At 57.7% G+C, this 12,885-nt stretch overlaps 2 protein-coding genes across 3 annotated transcripts in view; both read left to right on the top strand.

Annotated features, from left to right (window-relative positions):
- Window positions 1-7,726, top strand: part of LMTK2 (lemur tyrosine kinase 2) — a 72,724-nt gene extending 64,998 nt beyond the window's left edge. For both annotated transcript variants that reach the window (XM_061153691.1, XM_061153690.1), the window contains exons 12-14: window positions 2,838-2,970; window positions 3,192-3,431; window positions 4,255-7,726. In XM_061153691.1, the coding sequence (XP_061009674.1) occupies window positions 2,838-2,970; window positions 3,192-3,431; window positions 4,255-4,283 (402 nt within the window). In that variant the 3' untranslated portion in view covers window positions 4,284-7,726. The remainder of the gene's footprint in view (window positions 1-2,837; window positions 2,971-3,191; window positions 3,432-4,254) is intronic.
- A 1,313-nt stretch (window positions 7,727-9,039) lies between these two features.
- On the top strand, window positions 9,040-12,813 carry BHLHA15 (basic helix-loop-helix family member a15). Its single transcript, XM_061153758.1, has 2 exons — window positions 9,040-9,113; window positions 9,779-12,813. The coding sequence occupies exon 2, from the start codon at window positions 9,836-9,838 to the stop codon at window positions 10,394-10,396; it is 561 nt and encodes a 186-aa protein (XP_061009741.1). The 5' UTR covers window positions 9,040-9,113; window positions 9,779-9,835; the 3' UTR covers window positions 10,397-12,813.
- The last annotated feature ends 72 nt before the right edge of the window (window positions 12,814-12,885 follow it).

The following is a 12,885-nucleotide window of genomic DNA, read 5'->3' as shown; positions in this document are numbered from 1 at the left end:
TGCGTACACATTTACAGTTATTACATCTTCTTGGTGAATTGACCGTTTGTGTCATTCTGTAATGTCATTCTTTATTCCTTTGTCTGATATTCATAAAGCGGCTCCAGCTTTCTTTTGACTAGTAATTATGTGCTGTCGCTTTTTTCCATCTTTATACACATCTGCATCCTTGTAGTTAAACTCAGCAGTTTCTTCTGGATAGCACACAGTTAGGTGGTTTTTAAAATCTGTTCTGAAATTTTTTGTCTTTCTGTTCATTGTTTAGTCACTAAGTCATGTCAACTCTTCTGTGACCCCATGGACTGTAGCCTGACACGCTGCACTGTCCAGATTTCCCAGGCGAGAATACTGGAGTGGGTTACCATTTCCTTCTCCCTTTTGTGTTTTAATTGGTATTTTTAGGCCACTTACATTTAATAGAGTTATTCAAGTTTGGATATAGGTGCACCACTTTATTCAGTGTTTCTGTTTGTTCCACTAGTTCTTAATTATTTTCTTCCTCTTTTTGCTTTCCTTTTGGTAATTTGAACAGTTTTTAGTCTTATCTTTTATTTATTTTATTTTTTACTATATATCTTCTTTTCGTATAGTTTTTGGAGTATTCTTGGGGTTACAATGTACATACTTCCCACAGCCTCCTTAGAATCAGTGTTTTACCATTTCAAGTGGAATGTAGGAACCTCTGTGCTCTCTAGGTCCTTCATCCTCTCCTAGACCTTTTCTTCAAGTTGTCCGATGTGTCACATGTTTACTCATTGAACACCCCATCACACAGTGCTCTATGCTTTACTTCCAGTCATCAAACATATTTTAAGAAACTGAAGAGGATACTCTGGTTTCTCTTCAGATCGTATAAATCTTTCGCCTTTTACTAAAGAAACTGAAGAGGAATAGGATTATATTCACTCAGGTAGTTATCACTGTTCTTTTTCCATTTCTTATGTTCCAGGTTCCTTTCTGTTATCATTTCCCTTCTGTTTGCTTGGCTTTTTTTTTTTTTTTTTAAACAAATTCTCCTGGTGTTTCTTCATCTGAGAGTCTCTGTATTTCACACTCGTTTCTTAAGGATGTTTTTCCTGAGCATGGACTTCTCAGGCCACAGTGCTTTACTTTCAGCATTGTTTCTGACTGCCTGTTCCTGACTGCCCTCAGGAGTCCGTCTGTGTCTTTCAGTATGATTATTGGTTTCTGGATTACAGGCATAGATTTCTTTGTTTCATTTTAAGTTTGTAGAGCTTTCTGAACCCATAGTTTTGTATCTTTCAGCAGGTTTCAGAAGTTTCCAGGCATTATTTCTCACATATACTTACATATTTTATTCCACACTCTGTCTCTGCTTCTGGGACTCCAGTGTTATGCCTTTTGGTCTCTAGGATATAGGGGCTTCCCTGATGGCTCAGTGGTAAAGAACCCACCTGCCAATGCAGGAAATGCGGGTTCCATCCCTGGGTTGGGAATATCCCCTGGAGGAGGAAATTGTAAACCCACTCCAGTATTCTTGCCTGGGAAACCCCATGGACAGAGGAGCCTGGCAGGCTACAGGCCATGGGGTCGCAAAAGAGTTGGACACAACTTAGTGACCGAATAACTAGTCTGTAGGCCCTGAGGCTCCACCCCTGGCTTCCCCTCCAGTCTCTGCTCTCGCTGTTCAGGTGGGACCGTTTCTGATGATGTATGTCACGTGCACGTATCCTGTCCTCTCTCGCCTCCATCCTGCTGTTGAGTCCAGCCAGTGAGGTTTTAAATTCTGATTGTTGTATTTTCCTATTCCACAATGTGCGTTTTGTTGTTTTTATCCCCTCTTTTTGCTGAGACATGCCCATCTGTCTCCGGCGTGCTCTCCCTCACTGCGTGGGAGCGTGTGTGACGGTCTTCTGCAGGTGGCTCTCGTGTCTGAGGACGGCTTGGCTGAGGATGGCTTGGCGCTGGTATCTGCTGGTTGTCCTTTCTCCTGTGAATCCAGGTTTTCCTTATTTGTTTGCTGAGTGATTCTAGATTGTACCTTTGTTTTTTTATTTTCCGATTCTTTGTCTTGTTTATGGATTCTATGGAGAATGTAGATGTTTTGGTCTTAGAAGGCATTGACCCAGTTGGGTTCAAGTCGCAAGTTCCACCCAGCCTCCCCGGGCCTGGGGTCTCCTTTCAGAGCCTTTGCTGTGCTGTGTGAGCCTGTCCTGGGCATTTGCTGCCCCTTTGGCCAGACTGGGCCTTGGCAGTGGTCCCCCTGCAGTTCCTTCCCAAAGCCTGGTGAGCTGTTTGGGGTCAGGCCTGCCCCGCGCAGTGGGGCTGAGCCGGCGGCTCCCCATGGAGCCCTTGGGCCGTCCGGCGTCGTGGGCCTCCTCTGTCGTCCTCCTGCCAGAGGGCTGGGGTGTGGGTTACCACACTGCCCTGTGAGGCTGGGGGACCGGAGGATAGAGGGAAAAGGCGGTGGGGGTGGGGTTCCCCCGCTCCTCCAACTGGAGACAAGCTCACCGCTCCGGGGTAGCTGGCAGTGGGAGCGAGAACCGGGGAAAGAGAAAAGTCTGGAATTTCCTCTCCTCTTTTCTAAGCATCACAAGACCCCCTTCTGCGTCTAGAGCCAGAACCCAAGTGTTGGAGCGGGGGTGGGGGTGGCGGGCGGGCGGGCTGTGTGCACCACCGGCTTGGTGTCCTCACTCCAGCGTCCTACCCGCTGCCATCTCTTCCTCGGCCTCCGGGAGCCACTTGACGTGTCTGCGGGGGTTCAGAGCCTGTCCAGCGGGAGAGAAGGGGTGTGGGCTCCCCGCCCCAGGGTGGGAGGCACGGGTCACAGCTGCCCAGCCCGCCCCCGCTGATGGGACTTGTGTTGGGCTTTTCAGGAAACCCCGACCAAAGAGCTGGGCCACTGCGGGGGAGCCGCACGCAGCCCCGAGCCGAGCAGCCCTGCGCCAGCGGCGGGCTCCCCGCACCTGAGCCGGGGCCTGAACTCTGAGAGCTCCACCGACGAAGAAGGTACCACACTCGGGGGCAAGCTCAGAACGCAGCTAAAGATCCGCGGGGTGTGAACTGTTCTGAGGATGACCCCACATACCCCTTTCAGGGACCGCCCCCCTCACCCGGGGAGGGGGGGGGGGGCCGGGGCACAGGCCTGCGCGTGCGCACAGGGTGGTCTGTAGGCCCCGCCCCGTGCTGGAGCGGCGAGGAGAGGAGGGTGAGTTCCGGCTTACTTCCAGGCGGAGGCTTCGAGTGGGACGACGACTTCTCCCCAGACCCTTTCCTGTCAAGGACGACGAGTCACCTCCTCAGCTCCAAGCCGGCCCTTCAGAACTCCAAGTACTTCTCCCCGCCGCCGCCCCGCAGCGCGGAGCCCAGCTGGCCGCACGCGGCCCCCTACTCCAGGTTCTCCATCACGCCCGCCAGCATCGCCAGCTTCTCGCTCACGCACCTCACGGACTCGGACATGGAGCAGGGAGGTGAGGAGGCCGTGGTGCGGGAGCGCGGGGCGGGGGGCGCAGCTGAGCGGCTGTTCCCGAGAGCGTCGTGCAGATCCCTCTGAAGGGCTCACAGCTCGGTGCTCCGGGGCCTGTCGGCCTCCTCCTGCTGTCTCTGCCCCGCTGGGCCGGGGGACCAAGGCTGCTCCCCCTTTTCTTCTCCTTTTCCCTTTCTTGCTGTCAGCTCCCATCTTCCCTCCTCCCCCCCCCCCCACCCCCCACCCCTAGAGAGAAGGGCTCTGAAGAACACTTGGCCGTGATATTGGCCTTAAGCCCGAATTCTCTGGGGCCCTTCCCCGGGAATGTTGATTTTACCATTAAGTCCTGGTCTTCGCGTGACACCAGGAGGCCCAGGAGGCTCGGGGAGGGGCAGGGGGAATGGGCAGGGCCCGTGAAGTGGTCGCTGGACATATGGAGCCTTTTCTCCCCCACGGCTAGATCGGAAGATAATGGTTAGTAGGTGCACTTTCTGATGTGACGTTTGCAGATCAAACAATATCTCTGAAACATAAAGAGCGCTTGTTTGTGTTTGTCCCGGGCCTCGCTGTGCTGATTAGATAGCGGCCGTCACCCCCTCTCTGCTGGGGCAGATGTGCAGGGCCCTGAGCTCTGACACATAGCCGCGTGTGAGTGTGCACACGTGTCAGCCGGAGCGCTTGCAGGTGCCGCAGGCGGCTGGGCAGGTGGCCGAGAGCTGCCCTTCTGGCTTCAGTTCCTCTTTCTGCAGCGAAGATCAGACGCCATCCATGCTATTTTTACCTTTGACGATCCGTTTAAAAACCCAGCTTTGCTTGCTCTCTCCTAGGAAGCAGCGAAGACGGAGAGAAAGACTAGGCGATGCCGAGGCCTCGCGGGCCCAGGCTGCTCTGGTGGCGGTGTCCCCGGCCGGGAGGAGGCGCGGGTGCCCAGCCAGTCTTTCTGCGCCGGCTGCCGCCCAGGCCTCCCCTGCCCACCGGAAGGGCCGGCGTGGGGGCTGTGGGCTCCAGGCGGTTTCCGGTTCCCACGTGGAGTGTCCTCCGCGTCCACACCTGTGTGTCCCATCCGTGTGCAGGGCCCTGCAGACCACGAGGGGAATTGGCACCAGTGAGCCATATTTATTGTTTTTAAAAAAATCACTAATTGCTTTCTGTAATTGCACTGTGGATAAATGTCCTAAGAGTCCCTGATACTGTACAGAATCTTAAATTATTTGAGGAAAATAAGGCAGGTCAAGCTGGTGCTATCCACTAGTTTGATTTTTTTTTTTCTTCTGTTTTATAGTTTGTTTGCTCTGCATGGTACTCGTAAAGCTTAAGTATTTTGAGTGTTATGTTGTCTTTAGAAATTGTTGGAATTGTACATATGGTACTCTTTCGTAAATGATAAATGATTCTGAATGTTAGTGTTTTATGTTCTTATAGGAAATACTTTTGATGAGTCGAAAAGACTGCTCTGTTTCGTTGATTGAATGAAACACATCTGTCTGTTCTCTATAAGGTGGTCTGTCCCTGTTGCAGATGAGGCTTCTCCGAGGAGCTGACGGGTCTTGCAGCCCCTCTGTGTGATTCTCCCACTCGCCCCTCCCCCGACTTTCAGAAAACCTTCTTGGTACAAATCGACGAGTGGTTCCCAGAGCTGGTTGCAGTTGGCACGTCCAGGCCCCCACGCTCTCCCCGGGGCTACACAGCCCCCTCCCAGCTAGGGCCCCAGGCCCTGTGCTGGGTTCTAAGCAGCGCGGGTGGCGGTGGCCTGGGGCCCTTGTGCTCACGCCCGCCTTCAGGCGCACAGACGCTGCTCCGCCGAGGACCGTCTGGGCTCCTCCTGCCTGTGCACTCGAGTGTTGGCTGCTCACAGCCCTCAGAGCCAGTCCGGATCCCGTCTCGCCCGGGTGAGGCTGGTGTCTGGAACCATGGGTACTCACTACACCCCTCGACCGTGAGTGGGGACACGGGACACCGGAGAGCCGCCACAGGCAGCACGTCCTCCCTGTGGGGGCCTGGGGCAGCCCGAGTGGCCGTCATCCCGGGCTCACCTGCACTGGCCCCTCCCTTCTGCATTAAGCCCCCGTTCTCCGCTTGCTTTGAAAGGACCGAGCCCGTCCGGCGCAGTGTCGTGATGTAGGCTGCAGCCCAGTGTTCGTGATAAAAAGCGGACCTCACCCTGCCGTCCTTGAGTTCTGCTTTGCTCTCAGCATGGCAGCTGGCGTGGACGGTGGAGCCCTGGAGCATGGGCCCCGCACGCCGGCTGCTCCCCTGGGGTCTTCCGTGCTGACGTGCTTTCCTGCTGTTAGCAGGACGCTGGGACGACCCTCCAGGCCTCGGGCCGGGGGGCGGGACATCGGGCCTGATGCAGGTGTGTTCGCTGGCAAGAGTTTCTGTAGTACATTGTGATCTCTGTTATCAAGTTGGGCTTGCTCCGTTTTTATACAAGCAATAACTTTCCAGAGCAGGCCAACTCCGGGTGGCAGGAGCGCCCCTCCCCTCCCCCGCGTGAGCCCGCTGCACTGCCAGGCTGGACCCGGGAACGCGCGTGTCGAAAATACAGTTACCAGGGCATTAGGAGGTGATTTTGCCAAAACTGTTGTAACTCTCAATTTCTTGCTATGGAGACTTCCTGTGTGTTCTGAATTTTTACATCTACCGATCTTGGTTGAAAGAAAATGAGACACAATTATACTAGTTTTGTGTTTTGTTGTTTTTAAATTATAGGTTTAAGGAGTTCAGCTCTAATGACTAAAAATCAAGCAGATCCATAGTATATATAGTCTTATACAGTCAGCCCAGGGTAAATTTATTGATTCTTTGGGGCTGTACATTTTTCACTACGATTAAGGAGATTTTAACAACGTAATTCCCATTTTAATTTAATGTCTGTATCACTCATAAATTGCCAAAAACATTTTATATGGGGGGGTGGGGGCGGGGGTTGGAATAGTAGGTCTTAGTGTGGTGTTGCATGGTTGGGAAGATTTTATATTTATAATAAACACGTGAGTTAACATGTTCTTTTGAAAATCTCAAGCAATACACAGGAAATGATGTACAGGAAATTATGTAGATTAAAAATTTCAGCCCGTTTTTGAAAGGTCAGCACACGCTTTGTCGTTTGATTCAGTTTCGTTTCACTCAGTTGGTTATCAGTAGTGGGTTTCTAAACCAATCTTGTTCTCAGTTACGCAGTGAAATAACATCGGTGGAATTCTCTAGATGATGTCAGTGAGGTTCATCATACCTGGTTCACAACGGTATTTCCTGGCTTCCTTTGGGATCTGTCTTACTTTGGTGGAGTTCACCTATCCTACCATAATCCCTCCTTCATCGCCTTCCTAGCTAGGAGTTAACTTGTGTTATCCAGTGACTCAGTCACAAGCCAGAAAGAGAAGAGTAGGAAAAGTGCTCCCCTCCCCCCAAATCCTCCTGAAACTTGGGCTGTATGTCTGGATGAGAACCCATTCATCTTAAGGCTGAAGAAGCTCCAGGAAGCTGAATGGAGAACAGAACCCATCTGTTCTATTTTTAAATGTGCAGGCGATTGTTTCTATGAAAATGGATTTATCTCAGAAAAGTTTTTTTCTCTGTCTTGCTGCCATAAAACACCTTTCAAAACCTCTTCCTTTTATCACCACCTCCCATGGGGTGTCTGGGGTTAATGACTTACTGCATGTTTGTCCTGAGGGCCTGGGAGCAAGGGAGGCAGCTCCTGGTTTTCTGAAAGTTCCAGAAGTGAACCAAGTGTGAGGCTGCAGATGGGGGGGCTTCAGAGGATTAGCCTTCTGAGAGGTAGCCTTAAAACAAGAGTGGGTGCACACAGTTACTTCCGATTTAAACCCTCAGAGACAATGTTCCTAAGTTGGGGGTGGGGGGCGGGTTTGGCTCAAGTTTTGGCTCTGGAAAAGGAAAGCTCTCTTTAGTTATATAAGTGAGTTCTCAAAAGAGGTGTTGATAGTATTGAATCACCAACAACCTGTTATGTGAATGGCTGGAACACGGTTAAGTTCAGGCTAGCACAGGCACAGACATGGCAATCACAGCCTGCTGTGAGTAGCCACTGCTATATCCCAGCCGCCAACGACCCCGGGACTGTCCCACCTCCTCCGAGGTTTCACTGTTGTGCTTAGACTCGGTTGTAAGAGGTTCACGGCAATATAACAAGTTAATGAACTTGGCGTTTAAATTGTGTACATTTTTAAATTGTAAGATTTTTACTGTATATTGATGCATAGTGTGATTCAAATAAATTGCTTGTAATTTAAAAACTATTTAATATTCAAAATAAATATAGTTATATATTTATAAACTCTGTTGCCACACCGATTCTGTGTGTTCGACTGTGTGAGGCCCGAGGTGGGTGGCCTGGCGCTGCCCTGGAGGATGCCGGGAGCCTGAAGCCCTGGGTCCTGCTGCCCTAAGTCCCTAGAGACTGTATGCCCTCTGCTGTGCCAGGCCTAAACCTGGCCCCTTCCAGCCTCCCAAGAACAAGGATTTGTATAGTCACCGGGGGACTGGCGGGTAGTGTTTGCATCGCTGTAAAGTGCATCTGTAATTCAAAGTGTTTGCACTTATGAATGAACTTCAGAAGCATTTTAATTTCAGAGAGCCAGCCTCTATGGAGCTCTAATAAGCCCAGGGGCTAATCAGCTCAAAACCAGCCTTTCTGTGCCCTGAGTGTCTCCTCCTTAATGGCCTGGTCCGAGCTGCCACCAGCAGGGAAGTCAGCCTCCTTGTACCAAAACGGGGGGTCTGGCCCTGGTTCAGGTTACACCAACTGCGGGTGTGGCTCTCGGGGTGGGGTGGGGTGGGGTGGGGTAGATGGAAGAGACCTGTGAACCCCCATTCGGAGAGCCCAAGAGGGGCAGCGAGAGACCGTGTCCCCGAAGTGTGGAGACAGCGCCGACCCCCGGCCGGCAGGGCCCGAGTCCGGGAGGGGGTGGTAGCCCGCGCCCGTGCGCCACCGTGGGTACCACCTGCGCTCTGCGAGCTTCCCTTCAGCCCCCAGGAACCCCTGACCAGTTGCTGCCGGTAACACCTTTTAGTGCGCCAGTCAGAGGTGAGGAAGCTGAGGCCAGGGGCGAGTAAGCAGAGCAGGTAGGTGGCAGATCGTTTTGAGCTCAAGCGGCCGCGCCCCCGGAGACCTGCAAAGGAAAACCTCTGACCGGTGATCCGCCCACGGGGCGGCGGAGCAGGTGCCCCGGGACAGCCTCCGCCCCCTCGCACCTGGGCCGGCGCCGCGGGCCTGGCGAGGGGCGGGTCCGCAGCCCCGGGTGCCGCGGGGGTCCTTCCGAAACGCGGGGTGAGGGCGCGGGGGCTGTGGCCAGCTGGGGACCCTCGCATTACTGCCAAACGGCTGCTCCACGAGTCTGACTTTGGCTCACAGCCCCACGGCCGGGAGCTCCCCCTCCGGGCCGGCGGGCTCGCGGCGAGGCCTCGGGCTCCCATCCGACCCGCGGGCCGGGCTGCGGGGGCCAGAGCTCCTCGGGGCCGGGCCGGGCCGGGAGGCGGCCACGGGTCCCCCGCCCGCAGGTGCGCCCCCGCCCCCTCAGCCGGGCGGGACTCGCGAACTCCGGCCCCGCCCCGCGCCCGCCCCGCGGGCTCATTTACATGCGGCCGCGCCCCGCCCGAGGCGCCTAAAGCGACGTGTCCTTGTCCCCCGTGGGCAGCCCCAGCGCGTGCGGCCGCGGATCCCCAGGTAACGGGGGGGTGGGGGTGCGGGTGGGGCGGCGGGGAGAGGGCCCTGGGGCAGGACCCGGGGTGGCGACTGGCGGGGAAAACCTGGGTCGGGAGTCCGGGTCTGCAGCCCCCCTCCGGGGCCGCGGCCGTCCATCCCCGCGGTGGGCCTGGGGACTGCTGTGGGCTCTGGCCACTGCCCACTGCTGACCTCCCGACAGCCGCCCAGGTCCACAGCCCTTCTGGCACTAGTGTCCCTGCGTGTGTGACGTCTTGGGGGCAGGACGGCCAGCATGGTGGCCGAGTAACTGCCTGGCCATCCGGGCAAGCCGGAGGCAGCTTAGCTTCTGGCGGAGGGGCCGCACCTCTGAGTGGTCTCAGCAGAGTGCCAACTGGCCACCTAAGCTCAGGAGGCCCTCAGGCGACAGTGAGGGGCATGGGGCCAGAGAAAGGCCCAGGGGCAAAGCATGCCACCCACCAGATCCGGGAAACGTCTGAGGGGTCAGTGTGAGGTCCAGCGGGGCCGCGGGGGTGGGGGTGGGGTCAGCTCAGCACCACGAGGTGAATGGGAAGGACTCAGGGGTCACTGTGCAATGAGTGGTCGGTCAGCTGCCGTTGGGGACAGCTGCCCTGAGTGTCCCCTGGCCTGCTGAGTGAGTGCGGGGTGGCCTGTGTTCTGGATTTCAGCTCCAAAGGCCCACCCCCTCTGAGAGCCACCACCTGCAGGACAACGAGTCTGGAGCCATGAAGACCAAGAGCCGGCCACCCCGGCGCCGGGCACCTCCGCAAGACCCTGAAGCCACCCCAGCAGAGCGGACGCCTGACAGGCCACCGCCGGGCTCGGGGGGACCGGACGCGGCCAAGGCTCTGCGGAGCCGGACGGCGCGGGCGCAGGGGGCGCGGGCGGAGGGCGGGCGCCGGCGGCCGGTGCCGGGGGGCCGGCGGGAAAGCAGCGTACAGCGGCGGCTAGAGAGCAATGAGCGGGAGCGACAGCGCATGCACAAGCTGAACAACGCCTTCCAAGCGCTGCGCGAGGTCATCCCACACGTGCGCGCCGACAAGAAGCTCTCCAAGATCGAGACCCTCACACTGGCCAAGAACTACATCAAGTCGCTGACCGCCACCATCCTGACCATGTCCAGCGGCCGCCTCCCGGGCCTGGACGGGCCGGGCCCCAAGCTCTACCAGCACTATCAACAGCAGCAGCAGGCGTCTGGGGGTGCACTTGGGGTGCCCGAGGCCCCGCCCGAGGGCCACCTGCAGAAATACTCCACCCAGATCCACAGCTTCCGCGAGGGCTCCTAGCACACTGCCCGGGCCTGGGCCCTCCACGCCGGGGGCTCAGGGTCCCGGATGCTCAGTGCCTCCCCTGGCCCGCGCCGGCCCCCTGGGGACAAGGCCGGGTGAATCGTGGCCTGGTCGAGGCCGCGGCTTCTGGCCATCAGGAGGCCCGAAGTTCCTCCAGGTCCTGGGACCTGCTTTTTCATCGCATAGGCAGGAGCCGCCGGCCTTGGTCCCTGAGCCCTCGTTACTCCTGCTCTCTCCCGAGGCGAGGGGAGATTCCATGTAGAGGGTGGCTTGGGTAAGTTCCCCAGTTAACTGCTGAGACCCGGGGCCCAGGGAGGGGTTTCCCCTGACCCACACCGCAGCCTCCTCGTTCTGGGTAAACTGAGGCATGGGGCAAACAAAGCGCACGACCTGGAGGAGAGTGGGGCTGAGCGGGGGTGCTCGGAACCTCCAGTTCAGCATCTGTCAGGTGGAAGCCCTTCAGGTTCTTTCCCGCTGATTCTGAAGGGATCTTGTCCAGTGAGAGGGCTGGGGGGTTCTCTACTCCCTCCTCCCGGGTGGGGGCTCCTGACTATGGAGGGTCTGCGGCCAGCGGGGTGCTGAGACAGGACCGGGTGGGTGGGTGGGCGAGACAGAGGTTGCTCGGGCCTGGTTTCCTGGAGCGGTCGGGGGTCTCCCCCTGCAGGCAGAGGGTCTGTCCCCCCTGCCTCCCTCTGGGTCCCCTCCAGGTCTGCCTCGCGTTGTTGAATCTATGGTCCTGTCTGTGGCAGACAGGGGTCTGGGCGGACGGTGGTCTGACAGACGTCAGGATGTTCCTGGGTCCTGGCTGCGCTCAGGGGCCCGTGCAGGGTGGCAGGGGCTCCCCTCCCCCACCGGGTGCTCCTCAAAGGCAGGACTGGGCAGCCTGGCAGGTCTCGGCCGCCTCGGGCCACGCTTCCTCCTGGGGTGTTCCTGCCCCGCCAGCCCTCATGGGCTGGGTGACTCTGCTCTCAGCCCTGGCAGCTTGTCTCCCCTGTCCGGTTGCCCAGGGCCAGCCTGGGGAGGGGACGGGGCGGCCCTCAGGCAGGCGCCCCAGGCACAGGGGCTGCAGAGAGGCTGGAGCTGGCTTGGCCCCGGGGGGGCCGGGTCCCCCATGCCTGGAGCTGTCCTAGAGCTCCCGGGGGCCAGGCCCCTCATGGGCACTGTGGGTGGGGGCTGAGCCCAGCTGGGGGCGGGGCTGCCACAGCCCAAGACCCCTCCCCGATGGACAGGCTCAGTCTCCCAGCCTTGACCATCTGGGCCCCAGCCACTTCACGTCCTACCCGTCTTGGCATCAGCCCCGGCTGCATCAAGGGCAGCAGGTGGCACCCCTGGAAACAGCCATTAGGGGCTTCAGTCCCAACTTTCCAGGTCACCCACCAGCCGGACACCGCCCCTCCCCCGCCGCCAGGCCCCAGGGCCAGGCCCTCTGGAAGGGCCACCGGAGCAGGCCTGGTCTGGTCCCGGCCCCTTGCCCCAGCCAATCTTCAGCATGGGTGAGGACGGACCCCAGGTGCACCTGGCTTGTCCCCCAGGGGAGGCCACTCAGGAAGGTCAGTGGTCAGGGGTCCACCCAGTAGGCGCTGACGTCGAGGGCAACTCCGAGCTGGGGACAGATGGGGCTTCTGCGCCCCTGCTGTGGGTGGCGGGGCCGCCTGGAACATGGGACAGGGAGACCCGCAAGCCTGGCAGCTCTTTTCCGGCTGAGCCGAGGCCAGGGCAGGCTCAGCTGGTCCCTGAACTTGCTGAATGAGACAAAGGCTGAGCCGAAAGCACGGGGTGGGGGCAGCCCAGCAGAGGCTCCATCCAGGAGGGCACGCCTGCTGCCTGGGGGTCTGTGGGTCACCACCTTGCAGGAGAGCCTTTGTGAGTCTGTCTGTCCCAGACTGGCACCTGCTTCCCAGAGGGTCACCGGGGCCCACGTGCCCTGTCGTCTCCTCCGAGGCCGGAGCGCACCTGCCTGCCCCGTGGCCATGTCACGAAGGGGCCCAGAAGGTCCCGGTCCAGATTCGGACTGTTGAACATGGGGAGGGGGTTGGCCAAGCCTGCTGCCGGGTCTGCTCCGTCGACCCTCGTCTTGGACTCCAAGCCCAGGCTGAACCTGTGAGGATGCCCAGCCCGGCCCGGCCTTCCCAGGCTGTGTGTTTCCTGAAGTCGGAGGCTCACGCACCCTGAGCCTGGGGCCGGCACCGGTGGCCACAGACCCGCAGGCAGACCAGACCTGTGTGAGCTCGGGGGCGGGGAGAAACCGGAACTGCGGCTTGCCTGTGGGGAAGACCCACCTGGAACTGAACGGCCAGTGCCCCCGCTGTAATTATGGTGAAAATGTTTCTTAAATGACTCCAGTTTGCTTTCATTTTTTCTTAACGGCCTCTTCAGGTACTAATGAAGCCAAAATAAAAGGTCCAATGGGGCGATTGGTGCTTTTTGCCCTATGCTTGAGTGGGTGGGGAGCTGTTTTAATCATAGTGGTAGCAGTAAAAAAAAAA

Source organism: Dama dama, chromosome 10 (assembly GCF_033118175.1).
Source record: "Dama dama isolate Ldn47 chromosome 10, ASM3311817v1, whole genome shotgun sequence".
Classification (NCBI taxonomy): Eukaryota; Metazoa; Chordata; class Mammalia; order Artiodactyla; family Cervidae; genus Dama; species Dama dama.
This window is presented reverse-complemented; position numbering and strand designations above follow the sequence as displayed.